At 50.6% G+C, this 25,079-nt stretch overlaps 1 protein-coding gene across 1 annotated transcript in view; it reads right to left on the reverse strand.

The window, feature by feature from the left end:
• Positions 1 to 3,202: 3,202 nt before the first annotated feature.
• Vangl2 (VANGL planar cell polarity protein 2) overlaps positions 3,203 to 25,079 on the reverse strand; it is a 23,819-nt gene continuing 1,942 nt past the window's right edge. The window contains exons 2-8 of the mRNA XM_029539166.1: positions 11,787 to 12,049; positions 11,532 to 11,652; positions 8,157 to 8,764; positions 7,215 to 7,351; positions 6,573 to 6,708; positions 4,957 to 5,188; positions 3,203 to 3,716 (exon numbers count right to left, since the gene is read on the reverse strand). Coding sequence (XP_029395026.1) covers positions 3,456 to 3,716; positions 4,957 to 5,188; positions 6,573 to 6,708; positions 7,215 to 7,351; positions 8,157 to 8,764; positions 11,532 to 11,652; positions 11,787 to 11,857 — 1,566 coding nt within the window. The 5' untranslated portion in view covers positions 11,858 to 12,049 and the 3' untranslated portion in view covers positions 3,203 to 3,455. The remainder of the gene's footprint in view (positions 3,717 to 4,956; positions 5,189 to 6,572; positions 6,709 to 7,214; positions 7,352 to 8,156; positions 8,765 to 11,531; positions 11,653 to 11,786; positions 12,050 to 25,079) is intronic.

The following is a 25,079-nucleotide window of genomic DNA, read 5'->3' on the forward strand; positions in this document are numbered from 1 at the left end:
TTAAAAAAAATTTACATTTTACAATTTTCTACATGCATGCACAAGGTCTCAGCTCTGGAACAAACAAACAAAACAAAAAAAAATTAGCCCCAAAATTTTGTTTTAAAAATTTTGAAAATAAAAAAGAAGAAAAAGAGAGAAGAAAACGGATTTAAAAAAAATTCTTGATCCAAAAATGGAAACTTCTACATTTACAATCTCACTTGGAAGAGACTCAAGAAGCCCCTTCCTTTTGCGCACAGAAGAACAAATTACAACAATCACACAATCAGAACAGAATCCATCAGCAGATGCTGCCCCACAGGGAGAAGAGAAGAAAGAAGAGACTGACAGACACCAGGAATGGACAAGGCAGAACTAGGCTCAACCAACAGGGAGAGCACTGACCCAGGGAAACAGGGACTCGGAGCGAGGATCTCCCAAGAATCCTGCCTCCTTGCCTTTATTAAATCAGGATTCACAACGGGAATGCTGTGGCCAGCCAGCTAGGAGCGAAAGCACAGCGTGTAATGGCAGGGATGGGAGGAAGTGGGAGGAAATGGGAGGAAGTGAGAGACCAACACAGAGAACAAAGACACACATTTAAGGAGAAACTGGAAAGGGACCAATGGGGAGGGTGTCAGTGGCGAGGTAGGTGATGGACGGAGGCACGGTGTCCTGGTGTGGAGAGATGAGCGGTAAGCCCGCACCGAGGTCATGGAAACAAAGGCCAAGTTGTGCAGTGGGGATGCGCCAGGATGCCACCCAGCCAGAGCACACACAGAGTGCACTGGAGTAGCTCAGCCCAGCATCCCCTACGGTGAGAGTGCTGAGCAGGCTAGCCTCATGCCCGCAGTGCAAGCATGAGAAACCATGTGAGCCACCAGTGGGACAGCATTGGTCCAGGAAACTGCTCAGAGACTGAGTCAGCTGCCTACCCATAGCAGTTCACAGCATGAAGACAACTTCCCATTCTGGAGAAGCAAAAGACACACACACACACACACACACACCTCACACACACAGAGCCATACATTTGACAATTCATCCTGACATCTTAAAAAATAATAACAACCAAAGCAGACGAAGATACCACAGTTCTGACACGAAGGACCAAAACATTCTTAAGTCACAGCCCTTAGTGCTTAGACAGGGAGTCAGGGAAACTTCTTCTCTATGTTTTAGGAAAAAGGAATGGAAATATCACAGTGATTAAAAAACATGGCAGGTTCTTAAAATAAACACTCCTGTGCCCCTAACCTAGGGCATCAACTAAGATCCCAAATCTTTTCCTTCGGCCCACCCCACCCACCCACTGCCCAAAGCCACACCAAAACCCACTCTTGCCCACAAAGGCAATGACCCCTATCACCACCCAGGCTCTGCTTTCCAGGATAGTGAGGTATTTACGTGACTCAAAAAGTTCTCCTCTGAAACCTGAATTTTCTTTCTTCTTCTTTTTCTTCTTTTCCTTCTTCTTCTTCTTCTTCTTCTTTTTTTTTAAGAAAAGATACCTTCCCATTACCCAAGGACATAGTAATTTCACTGGAATTTATTCAGGCACCTCTACCACAGCCCGAAGCTAACCTTGAGGCCCTGTGTAAGTCACCTCCAAAGACCATTCCCATGAGAACAAAGTAATCCCTAATGGACAAGCCCTTTAGTAACTGGTAGGTAGGCTTCCGCTTTGGATCCTGCAGCCTCACGGTGAGATCAAAGGTACCCCATCTCAGGATGTGCTTTGCACAGCAAATACCAGCAAAATAACCAGGGATGTGAAGGGCCTGTGCAGGGCTTTGAGAGTTGTTTAGAGAAGTGGCACAGGGACATTTCTCCATCGAAGCCATGGGGACAGTCATCCGCATGGGTCCCAGAAAGAAGGATGTGGGTCATCCCTATTTCTAGTTCTTGTGGTTAAAAAATAATTTAAAGGTGTCTAATTTAAAGGCTCAAGTTTACTCTGAAAAATATCCATTAGAGGGTTAGTGAATCCTGCTCAAAGTGAGCTTTAAACTACTGAGATTCAGATTTGCTGCAAAGGCTGTTAGTTAGAATGGGGTGAGGAGCTGATACCCACAAAAGGCAGTAATCCTGGTCCCTCACCCTGATATAGAGCCCAGAAAGCGAGGCGGGGAGAAAAGAGGATAGGACCCTGGAAGGCCATGATAAAGAGACCCCTGAGGCAAAGAACTGGATTTAAGGCAGGGGATGAGAAGGAGCTGCTGGCCCCTCCCCGTAAAGAGATGAGGCCACAGGCTCTGGAGCTGGAATTCAGCAGGACTGTGGTAGCTGGCGCAAAACAGAAAATGTCTTCGACCCCAGGGTTGGTCAGGGTCTGCATGCCATGGAGTCCTTAAGAAGTCAGTATGTGTCCTTCATGGGTAAGGGTGGGGAAGAACAGCTTAGGATAGGGGTGAGTTCAGAGGGACAGGGTCAGTGACAAGGGTCTCTCCAACCTCAGAGGTCTGTCCTGACCTTCCTCTCGGGAGTCGTCTAAGAGACACATTATACCTTACCCACAGCCCTGGTAAAGTGGTCAGAGAGGTTCCACCTCTGTTTGCCTATGATCACATGACCATACACGACAGAATCAGCAGTAAAGACTCCTGGGTAGAAGACCACACTTCCCCTTGGTGTGTGTGTGTATGTGTGTGTGTGTGTGTGTGTGTGTGTGTGGTGTGTGTCTGTGAGGTGCTATGTGTCTGTGTGTGTGTGCGTGCGTGCGTGTCTGTGAGGTGCTATGTGTCTGTGTGTGTGTGTGTCTGTGAGGTGCTATTGTGTGTGTGTGTGTGTGTGTGTGTGTGTGTGTGTGTGTGTACCAGGAAGCACAGCTGTAACACTGGTGAGCAAGATTGCAGAGAGAACCCTAATTCTGGGAGTACGTCACAGGTGTATCCTTGCCCAGGGACTCAGGGCTAAGTGTAGGGACAGAGGATAGGGTAGCTGTTGTCCCACAGGAGTTTGGCACCATGGTCCTCTGGGGTCAGAGCTGTGCCCCCAAGAGAAACTCTGTCAGGGGCCACTAGAGAGAGCGCGGCTCTAAGAATATACATTTCTAGGTTGGAGCTCAGGAAGCAGCAGTAGGATCAGAGAGGCCCTGAACGCTTTTGGAAGGGACTTCCATCCAGGGAACGTTTCGGGGGAAGAACGGGGAGACTGGGAGAGTTATGAGGCACTGTTTCCTGCAGGGCCTGGAGTGATACAAAACTGGAGGGCAGTGTGGTTCCCAGGTATTGTTAAAGCAAGATGTTCTCTCCAGATTTCCAGACGGGAAAAACTAAGGAAGAGGGGAGGAGACTGGGTACAGGATAAGTTAATTCAAGTAAAAAAAAAAAACAAAACAAAACAAAAAACAAAAAAACAAAACCAAACAAGAGCAAGAGGAAGTAGGACTGGCAGAAATGTGTCAGGGCCAGAGAACCAAGCCCCTTCCACTCTGCAGGACCCCCACATCCCTCCTCCCGGCTGCTGCAAAGTCACACAGAGGTCTCTGATTGCAGCCGCATGACGAACTTATGTGACTTGGGATCCACAAATTCCTCCGAGAGTTTGAAGAAGGGCACCTTCTTGGTGCTCACGACCAAGCTGAAGTCCTGGCGCTTTAAGAGAAACACGATGCCATCCTTAAGCCCGTTGGTCACCGGCTCCTCACTCACCAAGGTCCACTGTTTGGCCAGCCAACGTTCCTTGTGGTACTGGATGGTGGGTCCAGCGGCCAAATATCGCTCCAGGAAGGCCTGAGGAGGGGAGAAGATACTGTTTGGGCGTCTCGTCCACCCACCCACCCTTCATCCTCTGAGACACAGCTTTTGAAGATAGCTAGGATGTTTCTAAGCTCATTCTATACCCATGAACTGGTATCTTCAAATGTGAGCACAGAAGAGAGCCAGAGAGACACTTAATGTATTGATGGGGATGATGACACGCACAGAAGTGATACAGCTCCAGTCAGGACTGGAATTCACCCCCATCCTTCACCCTGTTCCTTGCACCAGGTTGTGCCCAGGGCTACTTGAACCTCATTCTTCCTTCTTCCTTCCGTTTCATATAGTTGATATGACTAGAACCATATAGGTCTACACTAGGAGGGAAGTGGGCCAACAAAGATTCAAGTGCAACACTGTGTGTGGTGTGTGTGTGTGTGTGTCCATCCATGTGCACCCACAGTGTTTTACTGGTAAATGAAATCAAGAATTCAGGCCTGGTCTACCACTGAGCTACATTCCCAGATTCTTTATCACTCGCTCAACAAGGAAGGCTCCGAGAGAGCCATTCTAGGAAGCTGGCAACTAGGTAAGCCAATAACTAAATGTAAGCAGAGGCAAACGCTTCCTTTGGGGATGAAGGGGTCAAGAAGGTAAAGGTGTAATGGAAGGTAGAGATTCTAGGGCCTTATAAAAATGAGAAACAGGGCTCTGAAATCCCCCAAATAGTTCCAAAGTCTCCCCTTGCCTCTTCTACTCCACACAGACAAGACAGATAGAATGGGGACAGGAAAGGAGATTCTCAAGAAGAGGTAAAGACGGGGCTGGCGAGATGGCTCAGCGATTGAGAGCACTGACTGCTCTTCCAAAGGTCCTGAGCTCAAATCCCAGCAACCACATAGTGGCTCACAACCATCTGTAATGAGATCTGACGCCCTCTTCTGATGCATCAGAAGACAGCTGCAGTGTACTTATTGGTAATTCTTTGATCCGGACCAAGCAGGGACCGGAGCGAGCAAGCGAGGTCCTACAAAATCTAATTCCCAACAACCACATGAAGGTTCACAAACTCCTGAACAGCTACAGTGAACTCATATACATAAAACAAATAAATAAATCTTAAAAAAAAAAAATGAGGCAAAAAAAAAAAAAAAAATTAAAAAAAAAAAAAGAGGAAAAAAAAAAAAAAAAAAAAACCAGGAAGGAGAAACAGCCATGAACAAAAGAGAGGAGAAGCTGGACAGAGAGGAAGGTCTGGAAGCAGCAGGCCCACCTTGGGCGTCATGTCGTGGGTGATGCAGAACTCCAGGTGCTGAAGGATGCTCTCCATGGTGTGGTAAGGCTGCTGTTTGGTGGTGCGAAGGTACTTCTGCATGGCACGAGCCATGGATGCAAAGATGGCTTGGGCTGCTTCCCGGGGGTCCATCACCTCCCTGGGGTTCTTCTGCTCCTCTTCCTGCAGCCGCTTAATGTGCGTGAAGGCCTCCTCCACAGCCACCACGAGCCTGGGGGCGACAGGTAGTCTCTGGACCAAGTGCTCACTGCTCATTCTACCCTTTACCCACTGGCTCTGACTGCTGCAGCCAGAGTCAAGTCAGGCCCCTGTTCTCTGCCCGAAGTAACAGAAGTCCGTGCAGAGCCAAGCAGCAAGAGACAGTCGTACTCAGTGGGACCAGGCTAGGGACTCAAAGTGAACGAGCCTAGCATCAAATCCAGAATGACACTCAGGAACTGAGCTGCAGAAAAGGCCAAGAATCCCATCAGACCTAGGAAAAGACTCCAGACCACACGATGTAAAAAATTAATACATACAACTAAAGGGTAAGGGCACCAGCAAGAGGTGGTGGTGGTAGTAACAGTAGTCGCGTGTTATTTACATGGGTGGGGACATGCACACGCCTTCTGTGGGGCTTAAAGGAGTCCTTTCTCTCTTTCCAACACGTGGATTCTGGGGACTGGACTGAGGTCATCAGGCTTGGCCGGGCTCCTGGCCCTGGAAATGGCATTTCTATTCAGCCACAATAGCGCAGGCAGCGCTGACCCCTGACTAGGGAGGAAGGATATACGCAGCAGTTTGAGACCAGGCTGGTCTACATAGTAAGTTCTAGGCCAGCCAGGGCTAAATAGTAAGACCCTGTCTCAAAAACAAACAAACAAACAAAAACAACAAAACAACAACAAAGCAAAGAAATCCAAGTGTAATGGCCTGACCTTGTAATCCCAGACCTGGGGAAGCAGAGGCAGGCATATCCCCGGGATGTGGAGGCCAGCCAGCTTAGTCTGGCCTACTTGGTAAGCTCCAAAGCAATGAAGATACCGTCTCAAAAAGCAAAATGGAGGACACCTGAGGGACAACATCTGAGACTGTCCTCTGGCCTCAACACACATGCACACACAAATAATTATTATCCTGTTGGGCCTAAAAACCAGGCTTCTCTGTAAGTGGCAAAAGTCAGAACTGGCTCCTGTTAGAAAAAGCCAACTACCATGGGGGAGAATGACATGCAAGAGATTCCATCAAAAGCCCGGGAGTCTGGGAGAGAAGCCCAGGCTCACATGAGAGGGAGCCCAGGTTCCAGGCTCGCATAAGAGGTGCACGGAGTTCAGCCTTCAAGGTCCAAGCAGGTGGTCCAGCAAGCCTAAACCTGACCCACGGAACAGAGCTGTAATAAATGTGTAGTTTTACAGCTGCTGAGAACCTGTGGTGATCAGTCACGGAAGCACTGGGAAATGAATATACAAATCCTTTATCATCACTATTGTGTTCCAAGCAGGCACAGGGGTCTCCTGGACTTCCTCGGACCAGTTCATCCCATGGGTACCACTCAGTTGGCTTTTCCCCTCCCTCAGGTGCCCGCCCCGCCCCGGACTCACACAGCCAGCACCCACCTGGCCCTGCGCTTGCGCACTCTGCGCTCATGCTCAGCTTCCTCGTAGTAGTACTCATTGTGGCTATTGTCGCGCCTCCGGGCCGCAGCCGCGATCACGGCCCTTGACTGGCCCGTGGAGTTATTGGTGCTGTTTTCTGTACGAGATCAGGAGAGAGGAGACAGTCAGAAAACGTGTAGCCTCTGCACTCGGGGAAACGTGGCCTGACACAGCCAGAGGATGTGTCCCCACCACCCAGCAATGCCTCCCCGTCCCGGCCCTTCTGGTCACCTCTGGGAGAAACTGCGACCAGAAAGGCATTGAAAGGGGAGGAGTCCTGCATATATATGTATATATATATATATATATATATATATATATATATATATATATATATATTATTTTTATTTATTCATTTATTTTTTTTTTGAAGCTGGGGCCAAAGAGTGTAGAGACCAGGGCTATGAGCAGACACAGGAGCTAAACCAGGGGATACACCATAGCATAAAAAGGATAGCAGCTACGACCAGCTACCTGAAGTCAAGGGGAAATGACAGAACAGAGGGGCTGGGACACAGGCCAGAGAAAGGAAAAGGCACGGGAGGTGGCTTGGGGTCCTGCTTAGGAAGAGGCCGGGAGGGGTGGAGGAGCAGGGCCGCTCACCCTCTCCGAGAGAATACACCTTGAAGCCAGACACTTTCTTGGCCAGGACGGACTTGGGCAGGTTGAGGAGGGCGGGGTTGTAGACAGGGAAGTCATGGTAATACTTCTCCAGGATCCACACTGCCACTCGCTGGATGCTGTTGGGGAGACGGCAGGAGGGAGAGGGAGAAGGGACAGACAAGGGGCGCAGGGGAAGGGACACATCAGGGCAGGTCGGCAGGGCTGGAGAGGACACACGACAGGGACAAGCTGCTTCCGGGAAGCCTGGCTCAAGCCTGAGGTCTATACTTACCAGGCCCCTACCACCTTCCCAAGGCTGGGTCTGCTACTCATTTCCTGCCTTGCTGATGCTAGGGGGGGAAATAAGCCCCAGCCACGGGGCTCCTCAACCCCCTCCGACATTCTCCCAAGGTTTCTGATGGGACCTAGGAGGTGCTGCCGACCTCTGCCCACAAGCCTGGTGGGTGTTAATTTTCTATCTCTCCCTCTGGCGGTCCATCTCTGGCCGGCTCATCTCAGTAACATGTACTGACTACTCACAGTAATAATAATAATAATAATAATAATAATAATAAATCATGCCTCCAAGAAAAGGCTAGAAACCTTCGGTTTAATACCCCTTACCTCTCTTCCTCTTGGCCCATCCTCCTCTAAGGGTCCTGATTTTGAATTGCACATCACTGCCAGTTCACAACTCCCACTGACATCTTGCCCACGACTTTGTCATTAGGCTGAAAATGCCACTGAACTCTTACTGTATGAAAACCCCCTTCCGCCCAGCCCGGCTAGTTCATCACGTACTGTCCTCGCCATCCCACCCTCGCCCCGCCCCGTCCCCCACCCCCTCCCGTCTCCTCCCTCCTTCCCCTAAACCTTTTCTGATCTCATCTGGGTCTCATCTTTGTCCTTCGCAAGTCCCACTTTACTGCCGTGCACCCATACCTGAGATGGCCGACATTGTAGAAGCGGCTGGCCCCATCTGTGGATCGCACGACCTTGAGTGTGAACTGGGGCTGGAGCTGACGCAGCTCCAGCAGAACTACGGCCAGATAGTGCACGAAGAGTAAAGCATCCACTAGCGAAACGGCAAACTGAACCACGCCCTGGTAGCTGCGCTCCCGGGCATCCAAGATGCGCACGCCGTAGAAGAGCCAATAGGAGATAACCAGTAGGAAGACAAGCACCATGAGCAGAGCTCGTAACACGAAGACTCGGGGCAGTGAGGCCTTGGGCCGGCGGAAGAACAGAGCCCAGCTGCCCAACAGCAGGATGAGCAGCTTGAAGGCCACGGAGATGAAGAGGCCCTCACAGGCGGTCCCACACGGCTCTAGCTCCTCCCGCCACAGCAGTGGGGGCAGCAGCAGGAAAGCCAGCGGGGTGAGGAATGAGAGCAGTGCCAGAATGGCCCCTGCCGCCACGCCCAGGTGGCGGGAACAATCCAACGGGACACTGTCCTCCATGTCCTTGGCGATGCGCGTGAGGTCATCATGAGAGATACTGTGCTCAGAAGTGCCTGTGACCACCGTTGTTGTTTCTCCCCAGTTGTCATCCTACAGTCGGGAAGGTGGGTGGAGCGGGAAAGGCAGGCAGAGCAGACAGAGGTGCACAAGGAAAAGCGGACAGGAGAGAGAAATCAACACATATACAATCATCAGAAGTCACTGATGCTTCTTCACAGTGTGCCCGTCTTGTCGCTGCAGAAACTGCCATCTAAAACCCAAGTCCCTGGGGAGCTGCACTGAGGTCAGGGGGGAAGATAACACATGCGCATCGATGACCCTCGAAGCGGAGCACAGGACAACTGCCAAGGGAACTTCTCGGGCAGCCACACTGACCCAAGGGCAGGCTTGCTAGGCAAAACAGGCAGCTTCCAGAGAGTGATAGGACCCGAGCTGACCTCCAGCAGCGGGTGACATACAAGAAGCTCATCTGAATTAGTGGTTCCTAACCCCAGCTGCACACAGGAGAATCACCAAGGGAGCTTGGAAAACATACCAATTATGCAAAGTGAGATCTGCTTGTCAACTTAAAAAAAAAAAAAAAAGCTCCCAAGATGATTATAATGCTCAGCCAACATTGGGAACTCTCGGAGCTAAACGATCTCTAGGGGCCGCTAGTCAGAATGCACTCTATGGACCAGCAGTATGGAAATCGCCTGGCGCGTGGAAGAAAGGCAGACCCGCAGGCCCATCCCCTATTTACTAAGCCACAATCTGCACTTAAAACAAGATGCCCATGAACTGTTCCAACATTCACATTCTAGATAGGCTCTCCTAAGTTTCTTCCAGCTTGTGCACAAGTCCATGGTTTCAGCAGAAGCCAGAGTTAGATATTCATGAACCAAGGCACCCTGGGGAAAGAGAGAAGTGGGGGTCTCCACGTGCAGGAGCAGAGAACACAGTGGCTAGGAAGGGGAAGTCAAAGCCACTTGGGCAGGCCATGTGGTAATGCCAGGGACAGACCTCTATTCCAGCCAAGTGAGGTGATGCATGTCTGTGATCCCAGAACACAGGAGGCTGATTAAAATCAGCCTGGGCCACAGATCAAGACAGTCTCAAAAAGAAAAAAGGGAAAATCCAGGGGCAGTGGTATATGCCTGTAATCCTAGCACTTGGGAGGTGGAGGAAGAAAGGTCAGATGTTCAAAGCCATCCTCAGTTACATTAGTAAGTTCAAGGCTAGCTTAAACTACATGAGACCTTGTCTTTAAAAAAAAAAAAAAGAAAATTATCCTCCAACCATGAGGAGTTACTACAGTTTCTCATTAAGGGAGAAGAGGGGAAAGGAAGATCAGTGAACAACCTAAATAGAAGATGGGAAACTCTCTGCAGACTCAGGGTCACCGTGGGTCTCTATAAAGTTAGTTCTGTGGGGTGACCACCCAAATACCCATGGTACAAGATCTGTTATCTCAGCATAGACAGATGGGCTCTCAGGTGCCCTTCAGAGTGTGGTCTCCTCAAAGCTGCTTCTCTGCAGTGGCTAGAGAGCATCCTACAGAGAAGTCCCAAGACCACCAGGGCTTTCAGTACCCACAGTTCACATCCAGCCTGGACATATGGAATCCTACCCTAAACCCCAGGGGATACAAGCTACAGGACTGAGCTACGCAGTGCAGCTCAGGAGGCCACCTGATGGGCCAGTGGCTAGGGAGCTGAGGAGTCTCCTCTCCCAAGGATGAGAGAAGAATCTGATTTGAATATAGAGGGCAGAAGAGCCGCCCACTGTCAGCTGTGGGACTGGAGCCACCCTACCCTCACCCAGTGACCCCCAGATACACTGCCTACCCTCTCAAAGATCAAGGCAGGGAGCCCCAACAGGAGGTGAGTTTAATCATACCTCAACGTCACTTCAAAATTCCATGAGGCCTGATATTACAGAAAGAAAAGAGTTCCCAATGTCAGACAGGCCCCTGCCCAGCCCCCGCCCCCCAGGAACAAGAAGCTAAGAGTCTCCACTGCCTAAGATACTCCCAAGAAGAAAGAATAAGAATAGACTTGGGCAATCACCGCAAATCCTGTCCCTCCTAAATTCCAGGACTGTGGCTTGCCTACTGTCCTCTCTATCCAGGAAGTGCAATGGACCAGAAGTCAGGACAGAAACAACTGCTCTTTTCTAAGGTGCCCAGTCTAACTGCCCAGTCTCTCTTCTTGGTGCCCCAGCTCCACTGACTCCTCCCAACCCCCTTTTCCCTAGGACCTAGATGATGCAGTTCCACAAGCTAACAGTAGAGGGCGAACATCTGAGGAGGGAAACCTGTGGCCTACCCACCACCACCCTACTCCAGCCTGCGCCAACCTGACTGGCTGACAGGAGCTTCAACAGCAGGGAAATTTCTCCTCACTCAGCTAAACCACCTCTGCCCCTGGAGATCAGGTAGAAACTAGTACCTCCAAAAGAGTTTCCACTAACATCTAAATTCCCTGAATTCCCTACAAGATCCCACCTTGGAACAGGAAACAAAGGACAGGCATAGTAATCCCTTCATTTGGCACTCAGGGACCGGAGGATTCTGTTTATAAAATCAGTCCAGGGGCCAGGCATAGTGGCGCACACCTTTAAATCCAGCACTCAGAAAGCAGGGGCAGGCAGATCTCTGTGAGTTCAATGCTTGCTAGGGCTACACTGTCTCACAACAAAAACAAGGAACATAAGTCGATCCGGTCTCGAAAAAATAAAAAAATAAACAAAAAAGATACCGTTCTTGATCTTGGATGTGTCCTAGATCTCCATCAGCCCTGCGCTTGCCTACGAGACTCCACCTACCCCAGAGGATAACAAAATGCCTGATCTAAACCACTTTAGCCCCAATGCTCACCCGCTCATCCCCCCTCGTGGACTCATTGTCCAGCAAGGGTTCTCCCGGAGCCTGGATCGTCACTGATTTATCTCCACGACTCCCATCCCGGCTCTTAGAGCGGTGTCGGTCCCGGCGGTCCCTGCGGCAGGAAGCCAGAGAAACAGAGACAAAGGTCAAGAGGGGATTCCAGGTTCCTTTGGCAGCCCCTTACCCCACCACCTTAGCATACACCACCTCTCTCTACCAGCCTGATCCGCTCTGAGCAGGACCCACCTGTGCTTCCGGGAGCTGCGGGAGTGGCCCGACTTGTAGGAATAGCCCGAGTACTGGGACTCGGTGTCCATGGCGTCCGAACGCCGTGCCTTGTAGCGCTCCAGGGCCGCGGGCTGGGGCCTCTTGGGGGGCCCCACAGCCACCTCCTTCAGCACAGGCTTCTTCAGGCCAAGAGGCACCTTTAGGAAGTCAACCGTCACCCTGAGGGACTCTATTTTGCTGGACGAGTGGGCTTATCTCAGAGAAATTCAAGCGACAGCTCCCTGAGAAGATAAAGCAGCTGCTTAGAAGGTAAGTAGCTCAGGCTTTCCATAGGTCAGGACACAAAGGAAAAAGCATCTCTGAATGCCACCAGAATCTCAGGTAAGCCCAGGCGCTCCACTCCATGAGAATACCTCATTCCTGGGTCCTGTTCTGCCCAATAGTCTCAGCTCCTCCGGCTTTGTCAGCTGGAAAGACCCTCCCCACCCATAGTATTCCAGGCTGGGAAAGATGCTAGCACGAGCTCCGAGGACAAGAAGGACACCCAGAATCATCCAACTGGGGTGCCCAATGGGCAAGAATTAAAGCACTGCTTTCTTGTTCTCAGTCAGGAAAACAGAGACTCAGAGACACAAGTGTGTATGTACAAGCTTTCCAGCACAAAATCAATCTCTCTCTCTCTCTCTCTCTCCCCTCCCCCTCCCCCCCCCTCTACCATGGCACCATGGTAGAGTAAAAAACAAAAAGAAGCATCTTCCAAAAGCCTAACACCCCTGGACAAGCAAGACAGAAGCCTATTTCTACTTAGGGCCCACGGGCAGCATCCTCCATCTACACTGAATGGTTTTTCAACAGCCACCTGTCGATCATCCTTCAGAGCTCAGCCCCAATTCTCACAGACACCCCAGCTACTCTAGCAACCAAGGTCATCTTCTCCACTGATGCTGGTCACACTAACTTAAGTCGTTCCCATGCCTGAGCACCTCCTGGCTCCACTCCCTGACCAAGCAAAGCTCTCTAAGTCACCTACACTGAACCATACCTACACTGAACCATATACTTTGCTATGACCTGGATATTGTGGTGTAACTGGGTATATGGTCTGGGGGGGGGGGGGGAGACGTACACTAACAGCTAAGGCAATAAATACAAGCAGCCACTTCAGTCAGTGCAGGGGGTAGGCCAAGAACACGAGATTACCCAGCAACAGACAAATCTATCAGGGATTGAACCCTGTGTACTGAGCAAGCGCTCTACCACTGGGCAAGCTCCATCCCTAACCCTGTGGAGATACTGTAAACTGGATGTCTAGAAACTTGGGAAAAGGACATCTGACCATGCCCAAGAAAGGAAGAAAAAGCCCAAGAAAGGGAGGGAATGACACCATGCCATGGAAGGCCAAGTCAAGAAATGGTCCATGCAGTTAAGAAATAATACACCACACAGCTCAGGAGGAGAGGCTGCCAGAAGCTGTAGGAGCCACACAAAGACTTCTGGTTTTATTTGCAGGTTATCGGGAAGCCTATTTAGCTGTGCTGACTTGGACTGGAAAGAAGAAGCAGAAACGGAGTGATGAGTGAGAAGGTCCCACAGCAGGAGGACTCAGCCGCTAGACCCAATCAAGACATAAGAAATGGAGTTGCAGAAGCAACTAGACCTGATGATGGGGGGGAGGGGAGGGGAATGGGCACATCAAACAACACCCAGTCAAGCACACAAAATAAGTAAGATGTAATTTAAATAATAAAAATAAATTTAAAAAAAAAAAAAACCCTACCCTGAGCATGGGAGAAGACACTGAGCTCTGGTAAGGCAGAGAATTAGAAGCAAGCTTGGGAGAGTTTATGCAGGAGCACGTGTGGGGAGGAGCAAGCTTGTGGGAGAGGGCTGAGGGTATGCTGTCCCTCACTCACAAGGCTCACGGCAGCTCTGTGAGGAATGGGCAGCTGGGTGTCCAAGGAGCTGGAGTCCAAGCAGAAGGTATGGTCAACAAGCAGAGATGCTGTACTGAGCTCCAGAGACGGGATGCAAGATCTCCAAACTGCTCGTGTCCAGGAGGACACGACGAGCAAGCAAAGAGACTGAGAAGGAGGCCAAGAGGCCGGCAGAGTGAAGCCTCAAGACAGCCAATAAGACAAGTGGAGGTGAGGAAGGAATAAACACAACCCATAAGCTGCTGAGTAGTTCCGGATGTTAAGGGATGTTAAAGCAAGACACAGACTTGCTTTGTGGAGATACCTTTTCTCCAATGACTTTGCCTGGACTTGGAGGCTGAGCAGAAGGAGAGGGGATACATATTTGCATCCATCTCCCCTCCTGTGGATACAGTAACTGATACCCACTGAGTAAATGAATAAGTCTGCCTATCTGAATGCCATTGTGGGGAAGATAAGAATCAATGTGAAATCTACTCATCTCTCTTCCTGACAGAGTTATGTGGAGACAATGCGTGAGCCAGTGATTTCAATATTCCCCCACATCAAAGCAACACATGATAAGACAAATACTCCGGGGACAGATATACTTCAACAAACCTGAACCTCTCTAAAACAGGGCCACAACAGGGCCTATCCCATGCTCACCCCCTCTGTCTGCAAATTACATGTTGGGCTCCCCTTCCCTTCCCCCGGGAACTCACTCTACTGGTTCACTCCTCCGTACGGTTTAGACGGTGCAGCTGTGACACTTTTGATGTGGTTCCCACCTGGTCCTTCTAGCTCTACCCTTAAAGACTGAGCTTTGCCAGGAGGCTCTGAGACCAACGGATTACAGAGGGGATGATGAAGCCAAAGGACAAAGCAGAGCTCCGGATTCGATCCAGACAGACACTAGAACCCCCTCCTATCTCATCCTCACCCCAAATACCTTCATCTCAGAGCCAATGGCAAAAAGAGCCTGGAATTTACACAAAGATTCAGGCTTAAAACCTGGCTCTCCAGCCGGGCATGGTGGCGCACGACTTTAATCCCAGCACACGGGAGGCGGAGGCAGGCGGATTTCTGAGTTCGAGGCCAGCCTGGTCTACAGAGTGAGTTCCAGGACAGCTAGGGCTACACAGAGAAACCCTGTCTCGGAAAAAAAAAAACCTGGCTCTCCATTACTGAGTTGGGTGACTGTGGGCAAGCTACTAACCCTCCTGCGCTTATGGGCTGGTGGGCCTTTTGGTAAAACAAGAGGTGAAGATGCCTCCTTCGTGGGGTAACTGCAAGGAACACAGGGATGAAAGAAGCACTTTCATAGACTGTGTAGCTACTAATAGTTAAGCAATTAATAAGCTCTCAAACTCCAGTCCCCAACCACTTCCTCTGAAACTAGGGAAGGCGGCGGTATAAATAAATCGTGGGACTAAATAAAGAATTCTGGAGCACACACACCCCAGCCCACTACTTCAAACACACCCAGATGTGAGGTGAAAGCTACTGTTTCCCCTGAAGATAAATTTCAAGCCACACAGGGTGCCAGTCATCGCTCAACTCTTTGCTCTGAGCTACGTGGTCTGGAGCCCCCTACTTTCCTCCCCAACCAGAGGGCTGTCCCAAAATGCAGTAAGACAAGTTCCTCCCTCCCTCAGTCACCAAACAGAGGGTCCCAAAGGACCACAACTTCTGAAGCCTTTGCCTGCTGTCCCTCTGGGTACCCAAGGGAGCTAATCCCAGCACTGGGAAGGGGTGAAAGGTAGGCCAAGAGATGGGCAGAAGTTCCCCTTATTTAATCAGTCTCAAGAATCAGGTTTGGAGGGTCTCTCGGGCGGGCAGTGTTCCCAAGAAACAAAGTGGAGGAGGGGACCAGTGGATGAGATCAACAAGTAGAAATGTCAGAGCAGTGAGAAGACAGGAGAGAAGTCTGGACTTGGCACAGGGCTGAGCTGCTCCCAGCTGAGGGGCAGAGGCTGTAAAAAGCCAATATGCCTCACTGTTTCTCAACTCGCACCCCACCCCTCAAGACACAGACACAAGCACTGAGTCCCCTGCTCAAACCAGTCATGGATTATCTGGGGTTAAAAGGAGGCCAAAGAGGAGAGGGGGGAGCAGAGTGAGCCCGACACAAAAAGGAGACCCTTCTCCCCTCCAAAAGCCTTTCAGAAATAAAATTAATGGAATGTGTCTCAGTAACATCCCAAGGGAATTGGGAGGAGGCTGAGGGGAATGTGGGGGCTTTTGTCCCGGCTGCCCAGCTTCTCCCACATTGATCACCATAGCAACCAAAGCCCCCTGTTGCCTAGGTGATGGCAGCCAGGTCCTGGAACCCATACCCAGCATCCAAATCGAGAAAGGTTATAGAGGTGGGGGAATGGGACGGAGGGGGAGAGAATGGGGTTTCTCCTCTGGCAGCCCCAGCTTTTGTCTGAGCTTGGGATCGGGTTTCTTCATGGAAACAATTGGAGGCCTCGAGAAAAATATAAACTGAAAACCTGGCAAGAGGCAGAGAGAGCAGGGCCCTGGGGTACAGGGTATGTGGGTAGGTAGGGGCGCAGGGTAAACAGACCAGGGCCAACTGACTCTTCCTCAGCTGAGTGGAGAGTCAAGTGGTGTGTGTGTGTGTGTGTGTGTGTGTGTGTGTGTGTGTGTGTGTGCGCGCGCCTGTGGTCACTGTGTCCTTTTTGCCACTGCTCGAGGCCTGCAGTGCAGCTCAGGTCCTCAGACCTGGGCTGGGGGCCTGAGGAGAACACAATGAGGATCCATCTAGGAAGAAGCAGACGCCAGGGTGACTCAGCCAGAGGAGAGAGGGAGGGAGGAATGGATCACATGCACACACCTCAAAAGGGCCTAACCCTTCCTCATCTCCACGGACGTGTGGCAGGGCTGGAAGCAGGCCCGTGAGGTGGAACTACCTGCGTTTCATGTGAGACGACTTTGGCCAGGAAAAGATGAGGCTGGGAAAATGGGAAAGAAGCTAAAATTCTGCTTTGATCAGAGTCTGTCTCTGGTGGGCCCCATTTCCTCTTCTCAGCCGGGGATCAAGAAGGGTGGTCCTGCCTCTCCACAGTTACTCCTCTGGAGCTCTCGGGAAGAGGCATTCATTCATCTGTGGGCCCTTGCCTGCTACAACCCTCTCTGATTCCTACCCAAGAATCAGGGGGTCTTAATGAACCTGGCTTGGCCGCCCTTCTTCACCGCGACCCATGGGTAGGTAAGTAACTCCTAAGTTCTACTTCCAAGCAGTGAGTGCCAACTTTGGGGTAGGGGTGGGAGCAACTTAACTTAGCAGTCGGCCCAGGAGCAGAGCACCTAGTCATAAGGCTGATCATCAAAAGTAGAACAAAGGTTCAAAGGTTTGCCTACACCATACTATTTCCCGGAGTTTCAAAGATGAGTCCAACCAAGTGGCCCTGCCAGGCAATAATAGAGACTCAAGGCTTTTGATTTGAGTAAAAGTACAGGCACCTAACTTGGAGCTTTCTGCTTCTGCCCTCTCTCTTCCTCACTGGGGGACAGTGGACTGACCCAGCAAGCATTAGCTGAACGGTGACTCGGCCATAAAACCAACCAAGTTTTACAGATAATAAAGTCAGGCCCAGAGAAGGGCAGTAAACGGCTGGCCAGCAGTCACTACTTCTACAACAGCCCATTCTAGCCTCTTACTGGTGGAAAATTGTTGCTAACACTTGGGTTTGAGGGGATCTCCTACAGGGCCAGCCAATTCTTCCGCAAGCCTCCCTCTGGCTCTGGTTCTTTCCACAGACAACACTAAAAGAAGCTGAGGAGAGGAGAAGACTATGATGGCTCCCGCCCAGTGCCTTCCCACAAGTGACACGGGGTCAGAGGTCAGGCCTAAGAATCCACTCCAGAGTAGACAGTGTCTGGACCCAACCAGTCACCGCTCCACAGAACTTTAACGCTCCATTCGTCCCCATCCAGCCTTGGGACTCAGACAAGCCACCCATCCCAAGAAGCTCATACTAGATCCTTCTTATCAGAGAGAGAATCAAGGTACAGAATGGGCAAGGACCACAACCACCCTAAGCCTTAAAATGGGCTCCTAGATACACTCTTAAACCCTCAGGAAAAAAAAAAAAAAAAAAAAAGTGACTCTCCTGAGACCCAAGAGGCCAAAGAAGGCAGATGGATCTCAGGGTGACCAGTTGGAAGGCTACAGGATGCCCAGGAGCTGGTACCAGGTGCCCCACCCCCATACTGCTAACCAAGCACTCTCCTAGGAGGGCCAGACATGAGCTCACCATCCTCACAGCCCCAGGGTGGGGGCAGGATCCTTCTCCTAACAGGGGAGGGGCAGAGCAGCAGGGAAGAGCCCACAGATAGGCTCCTACCAGGGCACCTGAGACTAAAACTGAAGAGCAGAGCCCCACCCCTTCCCAACTTCTGTAATTTCCCTCACTGTAAAGCAGGCAGTGAGGAGGGTACCGTCCAAATCCAGACTCTGGAACACTCACACACATGCACACACACACACACACACACAGACACACACAGACACACACACACACACACACACATGCACACGCACACATGCACACACACTCTAGTTCCCCTTCTGAAACCTGGAATGGTTCCTGCCTGCCCCACCCAGCTCCACCCACCCTGGCCAGGCAGGTTCTGTAGAGACCTGTTCTGCTCTCTCTGGCACCCCTACCCCCCATGCAACTCTCAGAGTCCCTGCCCCAACCCAGCACTCACACACATGCTTACACACAAACACAAGCACACCCCCATAGCATCCCATCCCCTAGACTGCCCGAGACCCATCCCTGGTCAATCTTGGGCAGGATGTTGAGGGATGAATATTCCCTTTGGCATCTTTCCCAGGCTGAGGCTATAGAGGACACAGAGGCAACCAGGACTAAAATGCCAGGATGCTCTATTTAATTTCCTCCACCCACAGGGGTTTGAGCTGCTGCCTCCCAGGCTGTGGCAGAAGAGGCCCCTCCCCACATACCAGGTGAGGTGTGGAAAGACTAAGCCGGAAACTGGGAGAAGGGCAATAGGAAGTAGGTGAGCTCTGCTGACCCACAGGCCCACTTCCTACACACAGAGTCAAACAAAATGCCACCCTGCCTTTCAGTCCTATGCAGGCCTCAACTGCCCCTGGCCCCAAAAGACCTCGAAGCCTGCTCACCCAGCCCCTGCCTCAAGGCAGGAAGAGTTATTTAGGAAGTCAGACAACCTCAGGCTGGCAATGTGGACCAGGAGAGCTGAGAGTGGGGAAGGAGTGTGTGGAAGAAAGACATATGGGGTGCTGTGGGTGACGGCCGGATTGTATGGGGAAGCAGTAGAGTGAGCCTCAAGGTGTGAGACCCAATGTGGGAGGGCGGGGGGATGCCACCAGGCTTGGGTTTCTCCATAAAGCCTCCTCCACCTACCTCAGCCCAGGGCCACTCATATCGAGGAACACTGAGAAGGCCAAAAGAGTTGCAGCCAGCCTCCACCCTCCTGACAACACCCGCCTCCCTCGCCCGAGCGAGCTTCTCACTCTTTCTGAAGATTAGCAACTCCCCCATCTTTCTATGTGCCACTTCCATTCCTGGGGTAGAGCAGGTGACGAGATATATGTGTTTCTGTTCACACTTGGCTGGTTTTTGAGTTACCACCTCAGACCTCAGGCTCGGCACCTGTTTCTGTCCGACCTCCTCCCTCACCCTAAAAAAAAAAAAAAAAAACAGATTCCCCCATTTACAAACCCCCCTCTTGCCTTCTGTCCAGGCTGGGGGAGCCAGGCACTGCTGAGAGCAGAACTTGAAGTCCTACAGTTCTGATGGTGAGAAAAACCACAGGACAGTGACAGCCATGTCCCTCTCTATAAAGACTCCTTGAGCTATGGAGGTGAAGCGTAAGTCTCTTTGCAGCATCAGGCTACTATTCCACACAGGTAGTAAGAGCTTCAGCTCCAACAGGAACCTGCAGTGGCTTAGACAGTGAGGTGTCCCTCCGGGGAAAAGACTGGACTCCTCCCTAAGACCCCACAGGGTCTCATCCTTAGAGGTCTCTACTCATCAGGCTATGTGGACTTGTGTTAGCTTTTCGAGGCGGAAGAGGGATTAGTCACGTTCAAGACCGAAGCCAACACTGAGCAATCAGAACAGGGATGGCATCACGGGAACACAAAGAGACTTTGAGAAACAGAAGCCCAGAGAGCAAAGAAATCCCAGAGACCAAGAACAGCAGTTAGGAGCTACATCATCTCTGAAGACTTTCCTGCTTTCTCCAAGCTTATGTTCCTGTCTGTAAAACGGGGACAATAGTTTTCTATATAATAATGTACCCAGTAAGTCACAGAAGCTAAAACACAAAGCGCTCAATAAGGCCAGGTGTGTTGGCCACATGCCTTTGTGATCCCAGCACTTGAGAGGCAGAGACAAGCAGATCTCTGAGTTTGAGGCCAATCTGGTCTACAGAGGAAGTTTCGGGCCAGTCGGGGCTACACAGTGAGACCCTGCCGTAAAAAGAAAGGAAGGAGGGAAGGAGGGAAGGAGGGAAGGAAGGAAGGAAGGAAGGAAGGAAGGAAGGAAGGAAGGAAGGAAGGAAAAGAAAAAGTAAGTAGGTAAATAGATTAATAGAAATTGATGTTCAGGCTGGAGAGATGGCTCCGCAGTTAAGAGCACTGGCTGCTCTTACAGAGGACCCAAGTTCAATACCCAGTACCCACAAGGCAGCTCATAACCGTTTGTAACTCTTGTCCCAGGGAATCTAACACCCTCACACAGACATACATGCAGGCAAAACACCAATGTACATAAAAAATATAAATTATTTTTTTATAACTGATAGTAAAAGGTTGGTTCCCAGTTTTTAGGTACTGCGTAGCCAAGCCTTCTGCTTCTTTTCCTTATTGCCTCATTATAAACAGTAGATAACACTCATAAGGAAGAATCATCTTTGGATGCAGAGACGGCTCCTCCCCAACAGGAGCGTGGGCCAGGAACTAATCGCGTGCGGATCCATCCCATGTCTCAGGAGTTCTTTGGTCCCCCAGATTCTCGCTCTTCTCCTCCCTCTTCCTCAGAGAGGTTGGGCCTAGGATCCAATGGCTGCCCACTCTTTTCCAGGCCCTCATCCTAGCTATGCATCGATGGGCAGGGAAGGAAGCCCCAAGCCTCCAGCCCCACCCCAGCCCCCAGACATCACCACTCTCCCCTCACAGGGCCCCACCCTGATTACCAGGATAGCCCCAGTACTGCTGATTCCAAGTTTGCTTTTCCCAAACCCATTCCCAGCTGTCTTGTCTGTAATTACCAACCTTGCCAGGGGCATAAGACTGGCACAGCAACAGCTCATTTCCAAAAGGCCCCACCATGGAAAGCCTCTGCCTCCCACTCTGTACTGAGGAGGGGTAGGGGGTGGGGAGAAGAGATGCAAAGATCCTGCCTGGCGCACTGCAGGTCTCGCCAGATCTCAACAGAGAAGGTAACAAAGGGCTGTCAAAGGCCAAACGGGGTAGAGAGTCTGTCTGTACCCACCGGGCAGCGGGCGAGGGGTTTCCGGTCAACTCAGAGAGAGAGGAAGTTGATCAGAGGCAAAACTGGAAGATGAATCCCACAGGGAGAAGAGCAGAAGCACACAGGTGGGAGCTGCCAGGAAAGAGGAGGAAAAAAAAAAAAAAAAAGTCTGACAATACTGTCCCAGCCTCTCTTCTCCCTGATGCCTCCTCCTCCACCGACAACCACCACAGGCCAGGACGGGAAAGGAAAAGGGATCATTAATTTTGTTTTATAGCTAGGGAAACTGAGGCCAAATCTCCACTTTGCACTTCAAGATCCAGCAGTACCAAACACCCCACAGACATCCTTGCTCAGGGCTCAGCCTCGACCAACAAGCCCCTCAGTTCTCTCCCTGTCTTCCTAGCCTTTAAAAATGGTTAAGAACGGCCAGGCATCGTGGAACAGGACTTTAATACCTGCACTCAGGAGCCAGAAAGGAAGACAGGTCTCTACAAGTTCCAGGCCAATCTAGTCTACACAGCGAGTTCCAGGTCAGCCAAAGATTAAAAAAAAACAAAACAAAACAAGACTTTTGTCTCAAAATAAATAAATGAACAAATAAATAAGTAAATAAATAAATGGGATCAGCTAAGGAATATCCCGTGTAGTAGAATATTACTAAGCCATAAAAAGCATTACATATACTGTGCTGTACATACATACATACATACATACATACATACATAAATGCATATGAGTGAGCCTTGCAAACATTCTAAGAGGCAGTCAGACATAAAATGATGAAATTTAGATAAAAAAGCCAGAACAGGTAACTCCACAGAGACAGAAAGTAGGTTGGGGGTGGTCAAGGACTAAACAAGAGGGCACTGGAAACAACTGTATGTATGTCTGCAGTTCTTTCAGAGCGAGTGAGCACATCCCACAGCTGGATAGAGATGGTTATTCCACAGCTGGATAGAGATGGTTGAATCGTACTGAATTCAGTGCACACACTGAAATTCTCTTGAAAGGAGTTCATTTCATGTTAACTTTTAACAGTGGCCAACACATCTCCTTCAGGAACCTTGCCCAATTGTGCACCTCAGACAGAACCAAACTTTATGCTGCAAAGGCCTCCAGAATCCACCTCCATACGGCACTAAGGGGCGGGGGGTTCCGGGGATCGACATGTCCAAGCGTGTTTCCCCTGTGAACCGTGTCTCTTCTCCACTCCATCCCCCAGGTTTCACACAGCACCTGGCAGAGAGTGGACTGAGCTGAATGTGGTCTGCCAGAGGAGAGAAAACACAACACATAACCTCACTCCCTCACCTCCTCCAGCCGTGGATCACCATCCAAGCTACAGCAGCCAGGACTTACTCGGTCATTCCCCTGTGCCAGACACTGAGGAACACACTCTTCCCAGGTTATTTCACTTGGCCGTTGTCATAAACCTACGAGGCGGGACCTATCGCCAACCACATGTAACAGGTGAGGCTTCCAAAACTTAGCTGTTTTATCTCGGGTCACAGAATTGGGATGTGGCGAAGCTAGAAGTTCAGAGCAAACTGTCATCAAAGGAGAGAGGTCTCAGTGCAGAGTGGGGACCTGGGATTCCTTGTGGATGGGGTCAGTGCAGGCTTGGAGGATGGTGTCGTAAACCTCCCAGGAGGCTAAGGCATGAAGCTTAATTACATGCACCAGGTCACAGAGCTCTTTGCACTGAATGAAACTGGTTGCTTCTACCTTTGGGCCTCAGAGTTTAGGAACCAGCAAAGGAGAAGAGTGGAGTCCCTGAGCCTCAGAGGGAATGAAGGACCAGGGAAAAGAAGGATCTTCCTCCTCCAAGACCTCCAGGAAGGTGAGGGAGGGAGCAGACACGGGAGAAGGCAGCCCCGCAGGGGGGAATCAGAGAAAGTACAAAACAGGATCAAGACAATAGCGAAGGAGGGGCCAGGGTGGCCATTGGCTCCCAGTCGGGAAGCACTCTTTGAAATGGCACTTCCCATTGTCTGACCACAATTCCTCCTCCTTGGAGGACAACTCCTACTGGTAGGGAGCATACACTGGGCGAACAAGGTATGCAGAAAGCCAGGCCACTTGCCTGGGACAGGGGCGCCTTGCAAGTCCTGGGAAAAAAACATCGGATAGGTGTCTGGCTTGAAGAGATGGGACACTGGGCGGGGACAGACTTTTCATAGCTGCCTCTTCCTGCTCCAGTGTTTTCTAACCCTCTCCCCTCTTCTCCCCAGGCCTTATGAAGGGTAGGGATCTCTGAGGGCTAAAGATGGAACATTCCAACTGCACATGCCCATTAGAGACCAACATTCCAGTGGCAATTAACCAGGACCCTAATGGGCATGTGCAACTCCAGCCCCCGTCTTAAAAAACCAGTGTCTCTGCCTAACTAACTTCTGGCAGCAAGAAGAAGAGTTGAGAACATGCAGCTGGGAAAGAAGGCTTGGGTCCCAGAAGAAATGACCACCCCTGTCTTCCCTTCACCCCAAAAAGAAAGGAAGAAGAGCAAAGGGAAAGGAGATAACTGCTACCTCTCAGGGAGGAAGAGATGTCTAGTCCCCAGTCTGACTTCCACCCACTCTCATGATGATGAATACAGACCCTTTTCCCACCACGTGGACATCTGCCCTCCTGAAAGCTCAACTCCAACACACACAAATGGACATACATTTACACAGAAACACACGCATATGCACACACTTGAATGAGTGCGCACACACACACACATATTCACACACATGTGCATATACACACACTCTCAGACACATACATGCATGCACACATACACACATTCACACATATTCACACACGCGCGCGCGCGCGCACACACACACACACACACACACACACTCCAGAGTGTGCTTCTAATAATAAAAAAAAAAAAAAAAAAAAAAAAAAGCTGCAGGATAAACTACTCAGACACAATTGCAGAAACTCCCAGAGAAGCACCCCATGTCACTTTCTCCACCCTTCCTACCGCTCCCTACCAGGCCTCATGCACTGGTGTATGCTTGGGCTAGCCTCTAGCACACACCCCTCAGGATCCTAGAGGCAGGGCAGAGTTGGAGGGCTCTGAAGTAGCCACCTTCAAGATGGCTTTCCAAGAGAGCCGTGGCCTCAAAGAGAGTAACTGGGTCAGAGAAGCCAAGCGTATGGCCTCAAAGGGCACTAAAGCCCAGCCTGTGACAGCGAGGAAGGCCACTATTATGTCCTTGACTCCTGAACCCCAAAATTCCTTTAAGACTACTGGGCTCTTCCACCTCCCCATCCCCCACAACATACACCAGCTCCCAGAAAAGTCCATCTCCCCAAATAAGCGTCACCTAAGACATATCACACACACACACACACACACACACACACACACACGCGCGCGCGCGCGCGCGCGCGCGCGCACACAATGCACAATCCCTACAAGGGTCTCACATACTCAAGACACTACCCTCGAATCTAGGCAGGGCCATTCAAATCCTGCAGACAGCCTTCCCTGTTGGGCTTTCTGCCAGGAAAATCTGCCTGCAGAGACAAGAGGTACCCCCAATACACACTCAAAATACACATTAGCAAAGACGCATATCCATATCTACCCATCAGTACAGGTTACTCACAAGAGCACAGATTCACACACACACACACACTCACACTCACTCACACCCCTTCCCACCACACAGGTGCATACACACCTACCTATATATGCCTGCCACCCATTCGGCTCTTATAAACCCACCTTCTCTGATACCTGCCCACCTCTTTCCCATAAGCCCCTCTCTCAGCACATACACACAGACACACACCCCTTCCCTTGAGTATACACACAAATACATACCCAAATACACAGCAGATGTATGGTCAGCTCTCTCTCTCTCTCTCTCTCTCTCTCTCTCTCTCTCTCTCTCTCTCTCTCTCACACACACACACAC

Source organism: Mus pahari, chromosome 5 (genome assembly GCF_900095145.1).
Source record: "Mus pahari chromosome 5, PAHARI_EIJ_v1.1, whole genome shotgun sequence".
NCBI classification, from domain to species: Eukaryota; Metazoa; Chordata; class Mammalia; order Rodentia; family Muridae; genus Mus; species Mus pahari.